Below are 24,567 nucleotides of genomic sequence, written 5' to 3'. Positions count from 1 at the left end.
ATAGACATAACAAAATTGCTGCAGTTTCCTAAAGGCAAGCTGCAGGCTCCATGAAAATATATGAACTACACGTGTATTAGCACTAATTGTTTTGTATCTTCTTCTACACAGAATTAACGTATCAAAAACTGAATGTTTTCAACTTATTTTGCAAAGATTGTTAGAATGTGTATTTGACCATTTGCAATTAGCTACAAAACTTTGTGCTAAAATGCAAGCAGATCGCACATTTTAACATATCAGAAAATGAACCTGAATAAAATGTCAGTTAAAATATGAATTCGGAGCAGTCGCAGGCCACTATTCTGCTATTTGATCATTTTTGTCCTCAACTCCACTTTCCTGCTATCCTAATGTTTTTCACTCCTTACTGCATCTGCATTCATTATCTTTATTATTGAAACCTTCACAAAACAAAACCAAATTAATCCCTAAGTGTAAAGAAAAATATGGGCTTACGCATAAAAAAAAAAGTAGCTAGGTTGAGTTGCGAAAAAAATGTATATATGACAGATTGAGTTTTGTGCAGGCAATGCTCAAAAACATTCAACTTTGCCACATTTACAAAATAAATATTGTGCAATTTAGTTCTAAAAATACAAGACTCAAAAGTGATATACTTAGTGACTGTCACATGGGCATAAAAAAAGTGCATGCCCGTTTTTGGTGTACAATGTTAATCATTTAACTTCTATTAAAAGATCAATACTTTGATCAATACAAACAAAACAAGGTTTCATTGATCACAGAAGGATCACAAGCTTTTGTTGATCACAAAATAAGTTAGTTGCTTGTTAGTGGCCATCTAGTGGGCAATATGAGTAAAGAATGAGCCAAGGCTGATAAGTTATTCACCAGCATTCTTCACCTTGCATAGTGCATGACGCAGGGAGGCAAAGAACTCAATAAGGAGAAAAATGCGTAATAATTTTTGAAAAAGCTAACAGAAAAATAGTTGCATTCCAAATAGTGGCATTTTCTATTGCTGCCTTAAATTCTAGTAGACAAATCTAAGCAAAATCAGTTTAGCAGAGCATGGAAACAATTCTCTGAGTTGAACAGTCACCTTTAAAAATTCTCCCAAGTCCCCTGAAGTCCATTTGATCTGAGCAGTTGAAGACCACCACATACTTCCCAAGGCACCTGCCCATATCTTTGGTAGTTTCCGTCTTGCCTGTCCCTGCGGGCCCAGCAGGAGCTCCTCCCATATTCATTCCAAGTGCCTGAGCTAGAGTAATGTAACATCTGAAATAACCAGAATAATACATGTGGTCATAAACTGTTTCGACAAATACACATCTTGCTGAATGCTAAGTGTTCAATCTATGAATCAGAGACAAGAATACTATCAAGTGAGTGACTTGCCAAATTCTTCTGAGTCAGAAAGTTGTGGGATCCAGCCCACAGCTCATGAAATTATACAAGGCATACTCAAAGTGATTGTATTCCCTCAACAAGTGATTGCATGTGGTTCACAAAACATCATGAGCCCATTTACTTGCTGTTCAAGAATTATATTTATTCTGGATAAATAGCTACAGGTGAACAATAATGAACTATTGACATGTAAATCTATCAGTTAAATCTCTGACTCCCTTATAAAATTCCCCCTATACACACATATAGATAGATTATACATACAAAAGGAAGGTGTGTGATGGGTAGAAGGAAAGACTGGAAAGGCATTTCAATGGTCAGGGTTTGGAGAGTTGATCCTTTATGCTGGTCAGGACTTGCTGCTCCTCAATTTTCCTTCTCTAAATACTTCCACTTGCATGCAGGAGGTACAGGGTGACTGGTTTACACCTATACCGCCTCTTATTGGTTAAAAGCAATAGGTTACAACAAGTAATCTGGGAAATAGGCATGACTTTCTTCAGGTTCAAGGTGTTTTATTACTGAAGTGGAAAATTCAATTCATCCCTTTTTAAAGGTCCATTGATTCTGCCTCAACATTCATACCCTCGAGCTGTTCAGCTACCTGGAAGCCAATCACTTCGTCACTGACAGGCAGAAGGCCTTTGTCATTGACAATGGGTCCCCATTCCACAGAACTAACAGCTACTTGTTGCCTGGCAGATCTCCATTCATACACACTCCTTGGCTCCAGCTCATCTACAACTAGACTCCCCTCAGTGCTTGAATAAACAGCACCGTAAATACACTTACAATAAATGTCAGGTAGATTGATTGTTTTAAAAATGAAGTAATCTTTCCGCAATTCTTGGTTTATAAAACACAAACAGTTTTCCGTTTCAGTTCACAATCAAAAGTACAGAAAAATTAAAAGTTACAGTTTTTAAAAGTGGTGCACAATTCCTGACAATGGAACCAGAGATTGGCAATCATTTCACTATTGTGTCACTTGATTCATGCCACTGATGATGGTTATACCCGAAATGTTCACTTCTCCATCTCTTTATGCTGCCTAGCTTGCTGTGTTCTTCTAGCCTCCTGCTTGTCTACTGATGACGGTAGGGAAGTGGACATTATCTACATGGACTTCCATAAGCATTTGACACAGTCCCAAATGGTAGGCTGGTTCAAACACTTAGATCACATGGGATTCATGGTAAATTGGATACAAAATTGGCTTGGTCATAGAATACAGAGGGTAGTGGTGGAGGGTGTTTTTCTGACTGGAGGTCTGTAAACAGGATCAGAACTGGGATCTCTGTTCTTTGTAATTTTTCTAAATGATATATAAATAATTTAGATGAAAATATTGGTGATCTGATTAGTAAGTTTGCAGATGACATGAAAATTGGTAAAATTGTCGATAGTGGAGAAGGTTGTCAAAGGATGCAGCAGGATGTAGTTCAATTGAAAAGTTGGGTAAAGAAATGGCAGATGGAATTTAATCTGGACAAGATTAGATTAGATTACTTACAGTGTGGAAACAGACCCTTCGGCCCAACAAGTCCACACCGCCCCGCCGAAGCGCAACCCACCCATACCCCTACACTTACCCCTTACCTAACACTACGGGCAATTTAGCATGGCCAATTCACCTGACCTGCACATCTTTGTGATTGTGGGAGGACACCGGAGCACCCGGAGGAAACCCACGCAGACACGGGGAGAATGTGCAAACTCCACACAGTCAGTCGCCTGAGGCGGGAATTGAACCCGGGTCTCTGGCGCTGTGAGGCAGCAGTGCTAACCACTGTGCCACCGTGCCGCCCACTTTTTCTTAATGCATAATGCCGGATTTGGCCAATTTCAACTCAGAGGACAAACACCCATCTATGGAGTCAATGGTAATGAATATTTGTGGTATTCTATGTACGGCAATAGTAGATTAGTATACGGCAATAGTAGATTAGTGTACGGCAATAGTAGATTAGAGGTGATGTATTTTGAGAGGTTAAACGCAAGAATAAAGTATATAGTTAATGGGAGCTCCCTTAGGAGCATTGATTTACAGAGGAATCTTGGAGTACAAGTCCATAGCTCCCTGAAAGTGGCAACACAAGTGAATAAAGTTGTAAGGAAGGCAAAGGATGTGTTTGCTTTCATTAATCAGCACTGAGTATAAACATTGGCAAGTCATGTTGCAGGTGTTTTAGACATTAGGCCACATTTTGAGTATTGTTTGTAGTTCTGGTCCTCACAGTATAGGAAAGACATGGAGGCCTTCGAGAGGATACAAAAGAGGTTTATCTGGATGTTGCCTTGACTGGAGGATATTAGCAGAAAGAAGAGATTAGATACAATAGCACCTTTTTCACTAGAGTGTCAGAGGCTGAGGGGGGGGACCTGATAGAAGTATATAAAACGGAGAGATGCATGGATAGGGTGGTTAGTCGGACTCTATTTCCCAGGTGGAAATGTCAAATACTATGGGCATAGATTTAAGGTAAGATGGGAAAATTTAAGGGAGATATGCAAGGCATGTTTTTAAACAGAGGGAGGTCGTTGTCTTGAACTTACTACCAGGGAAGGTGGTAGAAGGAGATACATTAACAAAGTTTAAAAGGCATTTAGACAGACACATGAACAGGCAGGGAATAGAGGCATATGGACAATGCGCAGGAGGATGGGATTAATTTTAAATAGCTTCAAATAGTTTCATGGTCAGCATGGATTGGGGGGGCAGAAGGGCCTGTACTGTTTTATATTCTATGATAACTAACACAGCCAATGACAGGCATATGTTTTCATAGGAGGATCAGAACCTCACCTGACAGTTTAGAAGTTTTAGATGGGCTATAAAAAGCCATAAACAAGCAAAGCAGCTCTCTCTCATAGCCTGAAATTACATCATGCCCCGTTAGTTCTGACTGAATTGTGTTTCAAATCCTTTATAACCTTCAGCCAACACCAAATCTATCTCCCCCTTCCTCCCGAGCTCTTTGATATATATTGCTCTGGGATATATCTAACATGACCAAGCCATTTACAAACATAATTCAAGATGTCAAGACAAACATATCATATCATGGTCCAGTGAAGCTGCCTGCACATTCTCTTCCAGGTTTTCAGTAAATAGTGAGAGGTACTCTTCCTCAGCAGTGACAACAGAAGGAGACCAATGTCTATGTTGGGTTGATGACCTCCAAAGTATGAAGAACAGCTGTTTCACTCTGAATATGGAAAATTTCACGTTCTCTCGGAGCATCCTTTATACAGCATTTCATGGGCGTAAATCTGTTTAAGTGGCATAGGTATGTTTCAGTGACGTAGGTCTGTTACGGTGACGTAGGTCTGTCTCGGTGACGTAGGTCTGTTACGGTGACATAGGTCTGTTACGGTGACATAGGTCTGTTACGGTGAAGGAGGTCTGTCTCAGTGACGTAGGTCTGTTACGGTGACGTAGGTCTGTTACGGTGACGTAGGTCTGTTACGGTGACGTAGGTCTGTTACAGTGAAGGAGATCTGTTTCAGTGACGTAGGTCTGTTACAGTGACGTAGATCTGTTACAGTGACGTAGATCTGTTACAGTGACGTAGATCTGTTACAGTGACGTAGGTCTGTTACAGTGACGTAGATCTGTTACAGTGACGTAGATCTGTTACAGTGACGTAGGTCTGTTTCAGTGACTTAGGTCTGTTACAGTGACGTAGATCTGTTAGTGACGTAGGTCTGTTACAGTGACGTAGGTCTGTTTCAGTGACTTAGGTCTGTTACAGTGACATAGATCTGTTACAGTGACGTAGATCTGTTACAGTGACGTAGGTCTGTTTCAGTGACTTAGGTCTGTTACAGTGACGTAGATCTGTTAGTGACGTAGGTCTGTTACAGTGACGTAGGTCTGTTTCAGTGACTTAGGTCTGTTACAGTGACGTAGATCTGTTAGTGACGTAGGTCTGTTTCAGTGACGTAGGTCTGTTTCAGTGACGTAGGTCTGTTACGGTGACATAGGTCTGTTACGGTGAAGGAGGTCTGTCTCAGTGACGTAGGTCTGTTACGGTGACGTAGGTCTGTTACGGTGACGTAGGTCTGTTACAGTGACGTAGATCTGTTACAGTGACGTAGGTCTGTTACAGTGACGTAGGTCTGTTACAGTGACGTAGATCTGTTACAGTGACGTAGATCTGTTACAGTGACGTAGGTCTGTTTCAGTGACTTAGGTCTGTTACAGTGACGTAGATCTGTTAGTGACGTAGGTCTGTTACAGTGACGTAGGTCTGTTTCAGTGACTTAGGTCTGTTACAGTGACATAGATCTGTTACAGTGACGTAGATCTGTTACAGTGACGTAGGTCTGTTTCAGTGACTTAGGTCTGTTACAGTGACGTAGATCTGTTAGTGACGTAGGTCTGTTACAGTGACGTAGGTCTGTTTCAGTGACTTAGGTCTGTTACAGTGACGTAGATCTGTTAGTGACGTAGGTCTGTTTCAGTGACGTAGGTCTGTTTCAGTGACGTAGGTCTGTTACAGTGACGTAGATCTGTTACAGTGACGTAGGTCTGTTTCAGTGAAGTAGGTCTGTTTCAGTGACGTAGGGTCTGTTTCAGTGACGTAGGTCTGTTACAGTGACGTAGGTCTGTTACTGTGACGTAGGTCTGTTACTGTGACGTAGGTCTGTTACTGTGACGTAGGTCTGTTTCAGTGACGTAGGTCTGTTTCAGGGACATAGGCCGGTTACAGTGACGTAGGTCTGTTACAGTGACGTAGATCTGTTACAGTGACGTAGGTCTGTTACAGTGACGTAGGTCTGTTTCAGTGACGTAGGTCTGTTACAGTGACGTAGGTCTGTTACAGTGACGTAGGTCTGTTTCAGTGACGTAGGTCTGTTTCAGTGACGTAGGTCTGTTTCAGTGACGTAGATCTGTTACAGTGACGTAGATCTGTTACAGTGACGTAGGTCTGTTTCAGTGACGTAGATCTGTTTCAGTGACGTAGGTCTGTTTCAGTGACGTAGGTCTGTTACAGTGACGTAGGTCTGTTTCAGTGACGTAGGTCTGTTTCAGTGACGTAGGTCTGTTACAGTGACGTAGGTCTGTTACAGTGACGTAGGTCTGTTACAGTGACGTAGATTTGTTACAGTGACGTAGGTCTGTTTCAGTGACGTAGGTCTGTTACAGTGACGTAGGTCTGTTACAGTGACGTAGGTCTGTTTCAGTGACGTAGATCTGTTTCAGTGACGTAGATCTGTTACAGTGACGTAGGTCTGTTTCAGTGACGTAGGTCTGTTACAGTGACGTAGGTCTGTTACAGTGACGTAGATCTGTTTCAGTGACGTAGGTCTGTTACAGTGACGTAGGTCTGTTTCAGTGACGTAGGTCTGTTACAGTGACGTAGGTCTGTTTCAGTGACGTAGGTCTGTTACAGTGACTTAGGTCTGTTTCAGTGACGTAGGTCTGTTACAGTGACGTAGGTCTGTTACAGTGACGTAGGTATGTTACAGTGACGTAGGTCTGTTACAGTGACGTAGATCTGTTACAGTGACGTAGGTCTGTTTCAATGACGTAGGTCTGTTTCAATGACGTAGATCTGTTACAGTGACGTAGATTTGTTACAGTGACGTAGGTCTGTTTCAGTGACGTAGGTCTGTTACAGTGACGTAGGTCTGTTACGGTGACGTAGGTCTGTTACGGTGACGTAGGTCTGTTACAGTGACGTTGGTCTGTTACAGTGACGTAAGTCTGTTACGGTGACATAGGTCTGTTACGGTGACGTAGGTCTGTTACGGTGACGTAGGTCTGTTTCAGTGACGTAGGTCTGTTAGTGACGCAAACTGCAACCACAGTTTGACTCACTCGACATTCATGTGAACAGTACTACTCCTGGCTTTTTGGCTTTTGTTTATCTACACTGACTCCACCCGCCACCTCACCACACTCTAAATGTTCGGCCTTTCCCAATGCAGATTTCCACGCACAGACTCCACACAACTATTGTTTGGCTTTGCTACCTTCCATCCCTATCCCCACACTGACCTCTCACCCACCAGCCCCATGCCATCTCATTTGTGCTTGTCAGTCCAAGCCTCAATGTGAGCTGTTATTTCTTCAGATCCCTTCCTTTACGCCACAGAGTTCAACAAAGACCTCAGACTCACCGAAACAAAACCAATTGATGACACCTTCTTTAAATGAATGCGAAATGGGTTCCATAAGATTCCTCCCCATCACTGTATTTATCTTGAGGGTGAAACATAATTTCAAAGCTATGCTAACATGATGAGTACTCATGAAATGTACATCAAATACAATAATGAATGCAGCCACAGCCTGACCCAACATAATCACGTTGAATTTGAACCCACTGTCACAATTTTCATATTTTGGCTCCTGACAATTGCTGTTTCCTGGCACTAAAGTGTGTGCCTGTGACAGTGTCTTGGAAATATAAAGTGACATGAAAGTGGCAATTGATAGGATAAAGCACATCATCGAAGAAAAGTTCTTTCAATACTGAGATCAGACAAAGAGGCAGCTGTCTATGAAAGGAGTTTGCCTCACAGGGACCTTTTCTGAGAGAATCCTTTTCCCCTTTATAGATGATTTCCAGTAGTTTGGAGGTCAATTGCTATGATTTAGGTTTTTTACCTTTGATATCTAATCCCCAGCTCTCAATCTTATGCTTGCCTGCTCATGAGGAACTAGAGAAGCAGCAGCAACAACTCCAGCAGCGAGAGCTGGATGTAAACTACAGCATGTATCAAATCCAGTCAATATCTGCTCAATCAGCTCAAACACCAGGAAAGTGAAAGACTATGTTATTGATAGTGTTAGTAAGTGGTGTTGATTCACCGAAAACCTGCACATTGACCTCAGTTAGGATGTACTCGGTTCTTAACCTCATTATAGCCACAATCCAGACATGGACAAAACAAATGAATTTGAAAGGTGAGATGAGAGTGGCAGCCCTTGATACTAAAATGACATGACCAACGGACCAGTTAAATTGAAGTCAATGGAAATCAAGAGGGACAACTTCCCACTGTTTAGAGGTATACTTTTCACAAAGAAAATGGTTGCAGTTTTTGGTCATCAATCATCTTGGATCTCAGTCCTCGGAAATCACTGCCAGAGTTCTTCATGAAAATGCCCTAGACTCAACTCTCTTCAATTGTTTCATCAAAGATCTTGTGGCCATCATAAAGACAGAACTGGGGATGTTCACTGATGATTGGAGTGTTCAGCATCATTTGTGATGCTTCAGATAGTGAAAATGCCTTTATCTATATGCAGCTTAACTTCAACGGCATTACTGCCCACAAAATCCTCCATTATCAAAACCAGAAACTGAATCATATCAGCATATATATACGATGGCTCAAGATCAGGTTAGAGGCTCACTTTTCTGTGGAAAGTACTTTCTCTTCAACATCTGCCCACAGGTACGAGTCAAGAGTTTGATAGAATACTGTCCACTTGGCTGGCTTCAACATCACTCAAGAAGTTCCAACCTTACCAGGACAAAACAGTTCACTTGATTGGCACCCCATCTACTACCTTGAACATTCACTTCTGCGACCACTGATACACAGTAGCAACAGCATGTATCATCTATGTAATGAAATATGGTAACTCACCAAGGCATCTTCAATAACACATTCTAAGACTGTGACCTCTACCATCTAGAAGGACAAAGGTAGATGATGTGTGGGAACAACACTGTATGCAAGTTCTCCAAACCACACATTAATCTGACTTGGGGCTGCATTCACTTGCACTGGATCAGAATGCTGAAAATTCCCTTCCTAACAGCACTGTTTTTGTTCAGCACCACCTTCCCAAGGGCATTTAGAGATGGGTAATAATTGGGCCTATCCCATGAATGAAAAACAAACTCTCAAAGTAATGCCTTGTACCAGAGTCGAGATTAGAGCCATGCACCAGTCATCTCAAGAGAGAGCCTGAGAACCTCCCTGCAAAAAAAAAAATGAATTCCCCATAGAGTCATAAAGTCATAGAGATGTACAGCATGGAAACGGACCCTTCGGTCCAACCTATCCATGCCGACCAGATCACCACTAAAGTTACTGGATTAGTCACAAAACTACTGAGGATCCAATAGTAATTGGAGATTGGGATTTATGCATGAGTCACTCTCCTTGAATCATTAAAGTCTTTCCTACTTTTGACAAGGCACAATTGGAATGCAGTGTAATGTTCTCTACTCAGTTGGACGAGTGTAGCTCCAACACTGCTCAACAAGTTCCACACCATTCAGGAGAAAGCAGACCACTTGACCAGGACTCCACCCATTGTTTCAAATATTCACACTAAACCCATACCTGCAAGGTGTGCCATTGACAAAATGTGCTGTGATAAATTGCCAAGGTTAATGAAACACCATTTGCCAAAAATATGAAGGACAAAGACAATTGAAGCATAGGAACACAACTACCTTTAAGTGTACCTGATAGTCACATGTCAATTGACTTGAAAATATGTCACCATTCTTCATTATCAACAGGTGAAAATGTCTACCCAACATGACTCTGGGAAGGCAGCAATTCAAGAAGACATCTCATCAACACCTTCTCAAGGGTCTTGCCAGCAACACACATCTCCTGAATGAATTAATTTTTTAAAAAACGAAATGAGAAATATTTCAGCATCAGGCTGTTCAATTTCCTCACCTGTCAGTCAGGGGTGTTATGACCAATCTATCCGTACAACCGAGGAATTCATTCTGATATGTGAATCCAACATCTGTAATTTTGATTAACATCTTATCTGAATCCTCACTGAAGTAAAATCTGCATTGCTTGAGCCATTCAAAATCTGTATGAGTTTTGATGTGCAAGCGACACTGCAAGACAAAGTTTTCACATAGTTTCCAGGCCACAAATATATCAACCCAGCTTCCAAAATATCTGCAATACATTGAAAAGAGGAACTAACTAACAATTAATTTCTTGTTGTGCACAGGAGGTGCATTAGTACATACACTGCTCCAGATCATCTATAATCTGGATGCTAATTACTGCTTGCAAATTGAACGTTAATTACTGCTTGTTCAAACAGTTATTTACAGTGCCTGCCTTGGGTTATTTCCTTTCAAACCTGCAGCCACTGTTTCAAACATTTTTTTTAACTGTTCTTTCTTATTTCCATACCCAGTTTATAAAAACACAGAAATAAGACTTTTAAAGAGTCTTTACAGCTTAACTTGAAGCCAATGTAATTCAGCAAAAAAAAAACTAACAGTGAGTAATGAACTGGTGTGACTTAGGAGTTTTGGATGGCATCAACTTAATGTGGCTTGGAAATGGGAAGCTGGCCAGAATGTGCTCAAATGTCATATTTAGAGGGAGTAAAGGCATGGATGGAAGTTGCAGCAACAGGAGAGTAGAGAGTGACACAAATTGTCTTTGCCCCTTTTGCAGTAGTGATCATATTTTTGGCAAATGGTGTTGCATAAACCTTGGCAATTTATCACAGCACATTTTGTGAACAGCATTTTCACATCAGATAGAGATGGAATCAGTGATTTGAGAATAGAATTTGCTTCGAGGATGGAAGGTAATGGTGTTGGTCTGACAATATATTTTCATAACTGTCAAAATCTAAAACTCGCTTGCCGGAAAGACTGTATATGTTAGCTCAATTTATATTTTTAAGACTGAGACTACTAGGTTATTACGAAGTAAAACCACCTGGGGAGTAGGCGAAGGGCAGGTAAATTAAATTAGGGTAAAGATCATCTATATTCTGACAGAACAATAGAACAGGTTTGAGAGACTGATTTATCTGTTCCCACTTGTATAATATTCCCACAGATGTAACAGGATAAAACTGTATGCAATTTGGAAGTACTACAATGAAAACAACAATCTTTCAAAAAACATCTTCCAATATTTAACCACATCTATCACAATAGTGAAAAATTGGACATTGGAATTATTGAATAATCCTAAGGATGGACTAAACCGACATAGCAGTGGTAAAAAACATACAGCGGTAAGAATGTCTTGCATTCCATCAAATTTTGACTTTATATGTTAAGAATTGTGCCAAGGAGTTCTAACTATTAGTTTATCTCCAAATTTTCTACTATCAATTTCATTACAGCTGTGTCCACTTTTTTTTTTGTTAACCAAATGAAGACATCTTTCAATATTATATTTTGTTTTACCTAAAACAAAACAATATAAATAAGAATATTGTGGGTATCATTGTTACTTTATTGCTTCATCATTGGCAGCATTTCACCAAAGGATATATTAGGTTTCAAACTTTCTTTTCAGAACCTTTCATCACGAAAACAATTTTATTATTCTGTTTTAATAAAAAAGGATGCTACTCATCTTTAATTCTTACCAGGTCGTCAAAGATGTCTCGCTGGTGCACATGGATAGTTATAACAGTCTCATATTTCACACGGTCCATAGCACTCAGGTCTTTTGTTGTCATGTCAATGAGAGTGTTCAGCAAGTCTAAAAAAGATTGATTTGTCTTTTGCATGACTTTTCGGTCATATTTGGCATTGGTTAATGCTTCCTCTGAATCTCTTGTCCAGATCATTTGAATTCCAAGCAATCCAACCTGTGAAAGGAAAATTGGAGTTTGATATAATCTGAAATAGAGTACATTTTACAGAAAACTATTTAATGTTGAACAGATGTGTATAAAGTTCTATAATCTAGCTAAACAATTGCCATGTTTTTGTAAGTTTACTTCAAATTTCATTAAGTCTGACCCATTAGACTGTAATTTTTAGTTTGAGAAAAAACCTTTAGTTCATAACAGATGGAAATCCAGCATAGCTAGCGTATGAAATTAAACAAGTTTGTAAAGCAACTATATATTAAGAGTTTATCTTACAATATTTCAGACTGTATGTTAATGAAATGATTGCGAAAGAGAAACCGATAATAACCGAAATTCACTGGATCCTCACAATATATAAACGTCCCTAATTGTGTTTTTCAGGATAATTTTAAAGAGACTAAAATAAGGGGAAATTCTAACAAAATCATCTTTTCAAAGGTTCAATGAGCTTGGAATGAATAAATAAATTGAGAATAGATTGCAGACTTTCAATTAGAAAAATACCTGTGCTGGATAATAGTTAAGAAACTCAACCAGTTGGAAGGAAGTGTCCTGAATACTCATAGATGCAGCACGAATGACCAAATGGAGCGATTTCTGAGATTCCACGAGCAAAGCATTTAGCCAGACTTCTACATTTCCTTCTGCCATGACAGGCTTATCTAATTCAATGGTTTCACCCTCTCGTGAAGAAACAGCCAAAATACGGTCGTACAACTGGTAATACAGAGTCACATAAAGTTTAATTAATAATTTAACGACAACTGGTTCCTAGATGATCATGTGTTATTCTCAACTGTTAGAATTAGGATGTTTATCAAAGTGTTATATTTCAGGACTGTAACTTTAACTTGGGATAAAATGCAGAAATGAAGGGGAGTATATGAGTTGTTCTGAATTCTGCCCAACTTGGTTATCAAAGGCTAAAGGAAGACATGGGTTTGTAAGTAGAAGTAAGGTACAAGATGTTCATACCTGTAGATAAAGGCAAGAATATTTGCAATGACTATAGGTAAACTATTACTCTCGATGAGGTGTTAGGGATGTCAGCTTCTATAACCACAGTTTCCCTTTAAACAATCTATTGAATTCAGAGTTGATGATGATTTGGAGATGCCGGTGTTGGACTGGAATGTACAAAGTTAAAAATCACACAACACCAGTTTATAGTTGAACAGGTTTATTTGGAAGCACTAGCTTTTGGAGCACTGCTCCTTCATCAGGTGGTTGTGGATGAACCACCTGATGAAGGAGCAAAGATAGATGAAGTTGAGAGTCATAGAGGACAGCCAATTAACATTTTTATTGGACGCAAGTTCACTATGATTTAAACTATCACGGAGATGCTCTTTCAGAGGCAAAGAGTCCACAGCCAGCCAATGTAGTGCTGGCTCATAAGGTGCTCTAAGTTATCCATGAAATTCACACAGTAATGAAATTCTGGAAAATTCTGAGAGAAAGAAAGACAGCGTAGGCCAGTCCTACACCGTAAAAGAGAGAAAATGCTGTTTTTATTATATATCACGTTAAAGGCCGGAGGGAACTCACACTTAGATTGAAAAGATCAAGTATGAGAGGAATTGATTCAGCGAGCTTTGGCTAGAGGAAACAATGCCCAGGGTAACCATCACAGTGAAATTCAGATCAGAAGTTATCCAGCTTGGAGGGCAAAAAGAAAGCCATTGGGAACAAGAATTGCCTTTGACTGATTCTGGGAAGATAAAACTAGAAGTGTCAAATGGCTGAGGGCAACGTTCTCTTACAATCTTCCATTCTTCACTTCCACTAAATATACAGCCAGGCTTTCAGGAATCATGTGTTCCGAGGGATGGAAGTATTTGTAACTGTCAGAAATGCCATTCATGTCACAGGTATCATATTTAAAACCTACTGACATCATTTCAGATGCTTCAAGCTCAAAATGGCCTGTCACGCTGTGGCACTCAACCACAACCACAGAAGACATCATCCAGAGGAAAGGAAATCTCCTTCCATGCTTTGACAGAACAAACTTGGAGGTAAGCGTGGATGGGTTAGCGGAGAGGAAATGAACCACCACAGAGGGCCATGACACTCAGATAGGATATCATCATAGAATTCTTAACTGCATACCTAAACACAGCACCATGCAATGTTAGTTGCTGCTTCAAACGTAACCTCGCACTAAGCAGGAGTTGCTTGCCAGATCACTAAGAGAGAGAGAGAGAGAGTGGGAGAGTTCAAGACAGAAAGAAAGTGAGTGAGCGAGTGATTGATTGTTGTTAGTACAATCAATTTTCAACATGCAGGTAGACTGGGAGAATCAGGATGGTATTGGACCTCAAGAAAGAGACTTTGTGAAGTGTCTCGGAGATGGATTCTTAGAACAGCTGGTGCTGGAGCCTACCAGGAAGAAGGCAATTCTGGATCTGGTATTGTGCAACGAACCAGAATTGGTCAGGGACCTCGAAGTGAAGGAGCCATTGGGAAGTAGTGACCATAATGCAATAAACTTCAATCTGCAATTTGAGAGGGAGAGGGTACAATCGGAAGTGACAATATTTCTGTTGAATAAAGGGAACTATGGAGCTATGAGGGAGGAGTTGGCCAAAGTTCAATGGTGCAATACCTCAGCAGGGATGACAGTGGAGGAACAATGACGGATATTTCTGTGTATAATGCAGAAGATGCAGGATCAGTTCATTCCAAAAAGGAAGAAAGATCCTAGGAGGAGGCATGAGTGGCCGTGGCTGACGAGGGAAGTTAAGAAACACATAAAGTTAAAAAAGAAAAAGTATAACACAGCAAAAATAAGTGGGAAAACGGAGGACTGAGAAGCTTTTAAAGAATAACAGAGGATTACCAAGAAGGAAATACGCAGAGAAAACATGAGGTATGAAGGTAAACTGGCCAAAAATATAAAGGAGGATAGTAAAAGCTTTTTTAGGTATGTGAAAGGCAAAAAAAAAATGGTTAAGACTAAAATTGGGCCCTTGAAGACAGAAACAGGGGAATATACTATGGGGAACAAAGAAATGGCAGAAGAATTGAATTGGTACTTCAGATCTGTGTTCACTGGGGAAGACACAAGCAATCTCCCTGAGGTAACAGTGGCTGAAGGACCTGAACTTAAGGGAATTTATATTTGCCAGGAATTGGTGTTGGAGAGACTGTTAGGTCTGAAGGCTGATAAGTCCCCGGGGCCTGATGGTCTACATCCCAGGGTACTGAAGGAGGTGACTCGAGAAATCGTGGATGCGTTGGTGATTATTTTCCAGAGTTCAATAGATTCAGGATCAGTTCCTGCGGATTGGAGGGTGGCTAATATTGTACCACTTTTTAAGAAAGTTGGGAGACAAAAAGCAGGAAATTATAGACCAGTTCGTCTGACCTCAGTGGTGGGAAAGATGCTGGACTCTATTATAAAGGATGAAATTACGACACATCTGGATAGTAGTAACAGGATAGGTCAGAGACAGCATGGATTTATGAAGGGGAAATCATGCTTGACTAATCTTCTGGAATTTTTTGAGGATGTAACTCTGAAGATGGACGAGGGAGATCCAGTAGATGTAGTGTACCTGGACTTTCAGAAAGCTTTTGATAAAGTCCCACATAGGAGGTTAGTGAGCAAAATTAGGGCGCATGGTATTGGGGGCAAAGTACTAACTTGGATTGAAAGTTGGTTGGCTGACAGGAAACAAAGAGTAGTGATAAACAGCTCCATTTTGGAATGGCAGGCAGTGACCAGTGGGGTACCACAGGGATCAGTGCTGGGACTGCAGCTTTTTACAATGTATGTTAATGATATAGAAGATGGTATTAGTAATAACATTAGCAAATTTGCTGATGATACTAAGCTGGGTGGCAGGGTGAAATGTGAGGAGGATGTTAGGAGATTACAGGGTGACCTGGACAGGTTAGGTGAGTGGTCAGATACATGGCAGATGCAGTTTAATGTGGATAAATGTATTGTTATCCACTTTGGTGGCAACAACAGGAAGGCAGATTACTACCTAAATGGAATCAATTTAGGTAAAGAGGCAGTACAAAAGAATCTGGGTGTTCTTGTACACCAGTCAATGAAGGTAAGCATGCAGGTACAGTAGGTAGTGAAGAAGGCTAATAGCATGCTGGCCTTCATAACAAGAGGGATTGAGTATAGAAGCAAAGAGGTTCTTCTGCAGCTGTACAGGGCCCTGGTGAGACCACACCTGGAGTATTGTGTGCAGTTCTGGTCCAAATTTGAGGAAAGACATTCAGGCTATTGAGGGAGTGCAGCGTAGGTTCACGAGGTCAATTCCTGGAATGGCGGGACTACCTTACTCTGAAAGACTGGAGCAACTTGGCTTGTATGCCCTTGAGTTTAGAAGACTGAGAGGGGATCTGATTGAGACATATAAGATTATTAAAGGATTGGACACTCTGGAGGCAGGAAACATGTTTCCGCTGATGGGTGAGTGCCGAACCAGAGGACACAGCTTAAAAATACGGGGTAGACCATTTTGAATAGAGATGAGGAGAAACTTCCTCACCCAGAGAGTGGTGGCTGTGTGGAATGCTCTGCCCCAGAGGGCAGTGGAGGCCCAGTCTCTGGATTCATTTAAGAAAGAGTTGGATAGATCTCTCAAGGATAGTGGAATCAAGGGTTATGGAGAAAAGGCAGGAACAGGATACTGATTTAGGATGATCAACCATGATCATATTGAATGGTGGTGCAGGCTCGAAGGGCACCTATTGTCTATTGATTGTCTGAGAACTACAGATAACAGGGACTTTCCTGTATATGGTCTTTTTAGGACAATCACTCAAATTAAAATACCTTTTTTTAAAAGGTGTTTGGTTTCCAGGGGGATTGTAACATTAAATTATTTCTCAATGAGCTCATAATTAATTTAGCGATTGTGAATTTCAAATTGATCCTGGAGTTTAGATTGTGTCCTAGCACAGATTTCCCATGTCTCTGTATGCCATATATTGTTTGGTTTTCTGAGGCACCAGCAGCAAATGCTTAATGTATTCTCTTCAATTTTAAGTTCTTTTAAATAAATGGACATAAATCTGTTAGGTTTTATTAAATACCAGTTATCCTCTTGGCTTGATTTTCCTTTTTGCACTACACCAGGTGATTACAGTGTCTGAGCACAATAGTGGACTACCTACCCTCTAATGCCCTAATTTTTAAAAAATTGCAGAACTAATCTCAATTTTCTCTTAACACGAAACAATAGAAAGCAAGAATCTAATTCAGTCAACTTATTTGTTCTGTGCCTTACCCTATCATGGAAGTGAGCGGTTTTGATGTTATCAAAAACATTTAATAGGTGTGCTTGAATAGTATGAGAATCCGAAGCCTGACCGAGAATTTCGAGAAGTGCTGGATCAGATACAAAAAAGAACCGTGGAAAAAGCAGTCGTTTCTTTTCAAGGTACCTGTAACACAACAAGATAACCAAAGCGAAAATATCAAGCATCCATATCATAATTTTTTTAATGTATATATTTATTGAAAAATGTTTCACTCTTTCACGAAAAAAAACCCGAAAAGTTATAAAAGTACAGAAAAGTAGAAATAATATCGTACTATTGTATTACAGTAATGTTAACAATAAACTGCCTACTACTCTTCAAGATTCAGATGTCTCATATTTACTTAACCCAAATTCAAATAAACTCAAATTAAACAAAATAGCATTAAATAAAATTACAATCCACTCAGATTAAATACGTTACATTGCACTACGTTACATTATTCCACTTGCCACACCTCCATGGCAGCAACAGGTATTATACCCGTACTTACTAGGCGTCTTCTCCGCCTCCCACCCCCCGAATGCCTGGACCACCATATATGGCCCTCATAGCTATATAAAGGCCTTAATCAGTACTGCTGACAGATACATGTTTATGTAATTTAGAAAGGACCAGCACGTCTTATACACCAAGGCAATACCAAGCCTATAAGGCCCAAGAACCCAAAAGGGAAAAGGACAAAGAAAGAGAAGATAAAAAAATATATATTATGCCATTGTCTGTACACATCTTTTCCTCTTTTCCCCTTGGTCAAAGTCTATTATTTCAGCGAGTTCAAAACTTCTTTTACTTTTTCCACTGGGTCAAAGTTGTAGACAGCTCCCCCATAATTGAAACATAACCCCGCCAAGTACCTCACAGAATATTGAATGATTAAATCTCTTAATTTTTTTTCCGAACAACATCAAAGATCTACCTTTTCATAATTATGGCCCTAGAAAAGTCATAAAACAAATTATCCTCAAACCTTTATAAACCAAAGCCTGTGGATGTCCTCCTAGTCTTCTGGCTGTTTCTACTATTAATTGCTTTTCCTTGTAATACTGGAGTTGTACTAGGACTGGGCGAGGACGCAGGACCAGCCTGTACCTGCGCATCGCGATCCGGTGGGCCAGCTCCACACTCACCCGGTCCAACTCGATTTCCAGACCCAGCAATTCCAGTAGCCACCTTCTGAGAAATTCAGCAAGGTTTTCACCCTCCTCACGATCCAGAAGACCCATGATCCGTAAATCTTTTCTCCAACCTCAGTTTTCAAGGTCGTCTACTTTCCAGCAGGACCCGAACCTGGCCTTCCAAGGTTCAGACTCACCCCTCGGAGCTCTTCATCGCGGCCTCCAAGGCCGCGGTCCTTTGTTCCACTGATTCTAACGCGCTGATCCAGAGCCTGGATCTCCTGCTCATGCTTTGTCAGTAATCGGCTCCAGCACTCCCTTGATTCTTTCACAGACTTTTGCAAACTCCATGAGTAGATGCTGCTGTTCCACTGAATTTAAAGGCACTGCCGCGGGAGCCGAGGCAACGGTTGCAGGTGTGCCCGAAATAGTAAAGGTGTGCCCTGCCTGCTGCAGTCCCCTTGCTCCCTTTCCTTAGATGTTTTCATTTCAGCTCCAGATCTTCCAAATCCTAATTTAAAGGGGCTTCAGGTGCTCTACCTACTTTATACTACAAACTTTCCTCAGGGGTGACTAACAGTGTGGGGGTGGGTGGGAGTAGGAGCCCACCTTGCCTGGGATATGGTACAGAGCCCAACATAGCAGACTGTTCAGACTGCCACCATCTTGAATCTCCCATATCATAATTATTATAAAGTCAAGTAACGTGTAACCACCCAAGATTGATCCTCCGCAGGAAGATTGTAGGCTGTTGAAAGCTTTGCAGTATTTGGAAATCTGCAGGAATCCCATCTATCACAGTTGGCAAGTTGCGATTTGTTACAAGACTATAGCAAAGGTACAATAAATGTAAACAGTGTGAAACTCTAGACCATTTACAAATTTCCAATCTCATTAAAAAATGACAGTTTTATCAAAATCAAATGACATGGGAACGTGAGAGTGGAAACTACTGGCACGGTGGCTCAGTGGTTAGCACTGCTGCCTAACAGCACCAGGGACCCGCGTTCAATTCCCGCCTCGGGCAACTGTCTGTGGAGTTTGCACATTCTCCCAGTGTTTGCGTGGGTTTTCTCCGGGTGCTCTGGTTTCCTCCCACAGTCACAAAGATGAAGTGACCATGCTAAATTGCCCGTAGTGTTAGGTGCATTAGTCAGGGGGGGAATGGCTCTGGTGTGGACTTGTTGGGGTGAAGGCCCTGTTTCCACACTGTAGGGAATCTACTCTAATCTAGTCTTTGCCAGCAGCTCAAAATGGATGGTAGCTCATCAAGTGTGTATTACACATACAGCTTGATGCTCAAAATAGTCAATACAATTGGACCGACGATCACACAGGCCATGCAACACGTATCTAAGGTTGCAATTTCTGGTTTGTACCATCGCTTGGGAAAATGTCCATCCTAACATGTTAGTACTCACAAGCCAGATGCTCATGACTAGACACAGCACATCTCTTTTCAGATGAAATCCAGGCCTAATAGTAGAACACTTCAAGAATTCAAAAGCACAAAAGAAGAATTTTAAGTTATGGAGACATAAAAGTGGCAATAGGAATAAGGGCAGACTAGGGAAGGAAAACAAAATTAACCATAGCATTTAAAGTCTATTTCTAACAAAGTGAAGATTAAAGTTTGATAAAGAGATTTTCATTCAACTAGAGATAACTTGTCAAAAATATGTTGTATAGAAAAAGTTCTATTATTTAACATTTCAAATTTAAATGAACTAATTTTACATATAATATTTTTAGAAGCTAAACTATGAACTAGAAAAAAATTAAATCACATTCACATGATTATGGACAATAAATGAACTACATATAATCTTGAGTTTGTTTCAAAGAATTGAGTCAGATATCAAACTTCAAAATCTGGCCTAAATCATTTGACTGGAACAGACTTGCCTATATCTGTGTTGGCAACAGCAGGTCATGGGTTGAACCTTACCCAGTCAAAGACTTCTGACAGATTTCCAACTGCTCCAGCAAATGTGGTAAAAGTTGTCCCATGGTTTCATCACCTACACAGCACTGCACTACACTTGGAGTCTCACGTGCCCGAGTCATGATCTTCACCCAAGATTTGTCAATGTTGGAAAAACGTTTGGCTTCCTTTAATCAGGGTGCAATGAGATTGAAAACAAAATAGTTTTAGTAATTGTGCCATTTGCACATCCCTATGTAATATTCACAATATCAGAGATTAACCAACCAATGTTTCTTGACATCCTTCTCTTGTTTTCAGTTGGGTTGGCGAAGATACTGAGAGAGGACATGATTGAGATATATAAAATTATAAAGGGCATAGACTGGGTAGACCGGAAGAAGCATTTCCCCTTGATGGAGGGATCAATGACCAGGGGGCAGAGATTTAAGGTAAGGGCCAAAGGTTTACAGAAGATGTGAGGGAAATTATTTTCACCCAGTGGGTGATGGGCATCTGGAACTCTCTGCCTGAAAATACGGTAGAGGCAGGAAGTATTTTGGAATACTCATAACATTTTGGAAGTACTTAGATGAACACATGCAATGCCAAGGCATACAAGACTATGGGCCAGGCACAGGCTAATGGAATTAGAATAATTAGGCAGTTGTTTTTGATCAGCGTGACACACTGGGCTGAAGGGCCTTTTTCTGTGCTGTTGACCTCTATCAATCCTGATGTGGAGGTGCCGGTATTGAACTGGGGTGCACAAAGTTAAAAATCACACAACACCAGGTTACAGTCCAATAGTTTATTTGGAAGCACAAACTTCCTTATATTTCCTTTCCTATATTTCCTTTCTTTTCTGCTTTGTAACTCTGGGCGGCACAGTGGCTCAGTGGTTAGCACTGCTGCCTCACAGCACCAGGGTCCCAGGTTTGAATCCAGACGTCAGGTGTCTGCCTGTGTGGAGTTTGCACATTCTCCCCGTGTCTGCATGGGTTTCCTCCGGGTGCTCCAGTTTCCTTCCACAGTCCAAAGATGTGAAGTTCAGGTGAATTGGCCATGCTAAATTGTCCATAGTGTTAGGTGCATTAGTTAGAGGGAAATGGGTCTGGGTGGGTTACTCTTCGAAGGGTCGGTGTGGAGTTGTTGGGCCGAAGGGCCTGTTTCCACACTGTAGGGAATCTATTCATTGAGATATTTGCTCTCCCTCTGCTTGAGTTAATCTTTTTCTAATCTTGTTGTCATGTGATTTTCAGAACAATCTTTACCTATTATTTTTTTATCTGTGATAGGTGGTGAGGGAAGTTAAAGAATCCCATCTAGAATTCTTACAAAAATATTCTTGCATTTAGCAATGTAATTTATAAGTGCATATCTTGGCCACAAGACAGTAGCAAACAGCACTAATATGCTGCATGGTGCAAAAGGACTCATTTAAGATTGGTTCCTACCCAGATTAATTACTCACCAAGCACAATGGGACAAAGAAGGCACACTCATCCATATGAAAAAAAAATACTATTACCATGTCAATACTCCATAAAACAGTGGTATGTACTTCAGAACACTTGGTGGAGTGCAATGTTATAGAAATTAGCACCTAAAATAGAGTAGCTTCTCTGTCAATAGTACATTCCTATGATAACCCTGACAAGGTTAATGGGGAATCACTAACAGGAATGGGTTTGCAGAGCTGGAGCTAGCCTATGTATGGCAAGAGTAGTGGCTCTATTTTGGTGATCAACAACAAACAATGTTCTTTTCTAGTAGGGCTTCCTGAGTTATTACAATTCATAAGGGATTAGATTAATAATGATTAATTAATGAATAATTAATTATTAGTTTTGTCCACTGCATTTCATTTCTTTTGGTGAACTTGCGTGTCACTGACTTTGATAGCTTCCAAAGAAAATTGAATTTCATCTCAATTTAGGGGATGCAATGGATTTCATTTAAATAAAACTCCAACTAGTCACTTTCATACCTTTGGGAGTTGTTTAGCAATGTCTCCACCTACAAATACAGCTTCCAAATAAATCCACAAGTTCTGCACAGTCATCCAGTTCTCAATAATATCTGTTGTGTTAGATAGATTGTGGACCCATTTCTGAATCTGTGCCTTGAAAGGAGTATTGTACCTGACATAAAATAAAAAGCACAACACTAGCAAATGAAATACATCAAAAGGAACAATTGCAGAATTACTTGGCTTCCCCATCCATGTTATCGATAATTTTAAAATATATGCATATTTGTTGAAAGGATTTATTTACATTCGGCCAAATCTTCCAATTCGCGAATATCAGAAGAGATCAAACATTCTGTACCACTGAGATACACTTCAGGACCCTTTGGAAGTTTAGATGTAAAAACCTCAGTGAGAATTGGCCAGGCAGTTTCAATATCCAGTGAGCAAATAATCTGCATCCCTGGGCTCCCCATGAATGTCTTGAACACCAAGCTAGAGTCAGGGAGAGTTGGAACATAGCTGATGCACTTACCTGAATATATGTCCAGAGATCGTTAGACAGTAAAACTAAGTCTAATTCCTAAATAGCTAATGGCATCCACCACACGCACAAAATCGCCCACCCAGATCCCCGACTACGCTCTTTCCCTGATCACTTGACCACGCTCATGACCTCTAGATTATGTCTCCAACATCACTAGCTACCTCTTGACCGTCCCTGTTGTCCACTCAACTATCACCCTGAGCTCCAGGTTAACATTTCCCAACCACGCTATTATCAAGCCAACTCCACAACCACCAATCCCCCTTACCGAACCAGTAACCCTGCCTGCACTGAATACTGTACACTTCATGCACCTACCATCTACCCAATTTACCCATCAACTTCATCTTTTTAACCACCTCACTCAACCACCCACTTCACTCAACTACTTCTACACCTTCTCATTCATTCATACACATCCATTCATTCAGAGACATGAATTCATTTACACACAGGCTAGATATTTAACATAATGCAGCAGCTTGTGCCAATAAAAGGGGGCATGTCTTGTCTTCCCCAACTCCGTTACAATCCGACCAAGTTCCCTGAGAATGCTGACTCCACATTTCTGGGACAGTCAGGATTGAAAAATCCCAGTAGCAACACAGAGCAACATGTGGGTGGCACGGTGGCATAGTGGTTAGCACTGCTTCTTCACAGCGCCAGAGATCTTGTTTCAATTCTTGCCTCAGGTGACTGACTGTGTGGAGTTTGCACGTTCTCCCAGTGTCTGCGTAGGTTTCTCCGGGTGCTCTGGTTTCCTCCCACAGTCCAAAAATGTGCAGGTTAGGTGAATTGCCCGTGCTAAATTGCCCGTAGTGTTAGGTGAAGGGGGTAAATGTAGGAGAATGGGTCTGGGTGGGTGGCGGGTCGGTGTGGACTTGTTGGGCCAAAGGGCCTGTTTCCACGCTGTAAGTAATCTAATCAGCTTAGGGACATCTAAAGATGCAGCAGCAATCCAACAACCATTTCTGCTCTTTGGGTGAATCGGACTGTTACGTAATTATTTGATAAAAATATATAAATCAAGCCATGCAAATCTGTTTTTATGATTGTCAGAGACAAAGTTATGTGTAAGGCATCTACGCACTGCTTACCTGTTGCTCAACAGTGAACCCAAGATCATCAGACTGTCATCCATGTTGGCAATGATTTCTGCTGTACTGTCTCCCCTCAGTAAAAGCTCGCCACGTGTTTTGAAGCTTGCAAAAGTGAACGTTTTGCTATCCCATTCTGCTATAACCTGCTTCAGTTTCTGCTCAATGTCTTTTTCCTTCACTGCACTAATGCAAATGTCCTACAAGGAACAAAACCGACAGCTGCCATCATGATGCTTCAACTGGAAGATCTTGCCAGTTTGTGAGAAATTTTAAGTGCAAAAAATATATAAATAAGAAACAACTGTTATGCAATTAATATTATTCAAATATGCATAATTACACTTTCTAATTTTCGCTTCAATTTTAAAGAGCTTACGTTTAAAAAGAATGGCAATTATGTGGACACTGGGCATGACATCTGCAAACAGTTAATAATATAGACTTCCTTCAAGAAACTGAAGTGTTATCTATTTGTCAAATATATTTTCAAGTTAGCACCCTGGTCTTTATAGCCCACAAACTAAATTGTGGTTAATTGAGAAATAGTTTACATATTCCAGGGCTTCACTGATGCTACTGTAAACCAGGATTAGTACACATACAACAGCACTGCAGCAGTGCCCTTCCAAATATTTCACTAAAGAGTCCTTCCTGGATTCCATAA

The 24,567-nt window shown here is 40.7% G+C and overlaps 1 protein-coding gene across 2 annotated transcripts in view; it reads right to left on the bottom strand.

Moving 5' to 3' along the window:
• Positions 1–24,567, bottom strand: part of dnah5 (dynein, axonemal, heavy chain 5) — a 343,383-nt gene that overhangs the window by 180,268 nt on the left and 138,548 nt on the right. For both annotated transcript variants that reach the window (XM_043689617.2, XM_087987009.1), the window contains 8 exons: positions 23,901–24,100; positions 22,275–22,428; positions 20,309–20,472; positions 17,209–17,365; positions 12,458–12,670; positions 11,723–11,947; positions 10,039–10,211; positions 1,067–1,245 (listed from right to left, as the gene is read on the bottom strand). In XM_043689617.2, the coding sequence (XP_043545552.2) occupies positions 1,067–1,245; positions 10,039–10,211; positions 11,723–11,947; positions 12,458–12,670; positions 17,209–17,365; positions 20,309–20,472; positions 22,275–22,428; positions 23,901–24,100 (1,465 nt within the window). The remainder of the gene's footprint in view (positions 1–1,066; positions 1,246–10,038; positions 10,212–11,722; positions 11,948–12,457; positions 12,671–17,208; positions 17,366–20,308; positions 20,473–22,274; positions 22,429–23,900; positions 24,101–24,567) is intronic.

The sequence above is a fragment of the Chiloscyllium plagiosum genome, unplaced genomic scaffold, assembly GCF_037043375.1.
Source record: "Chiloscyllium plagiosum isolate Xiang-an unplaced genomic scaffold, Cpla_swu_hap1 HiC_scaffold_5, whole genome shotgun sequence".
Taxonomy (NCBI): domain Eukaryota; kingdom Metazoa; phylum Chordata; class Chondrichthyes; order Orectolobiformes; family Hemiscylliidae; genus Chiloscyllium; species Chiloscyllium plagiosum.
Note: the sequence above shows the minus strand (reverse complement) of the source record. Positions and strands in the feature narration are given on the sequence as shown.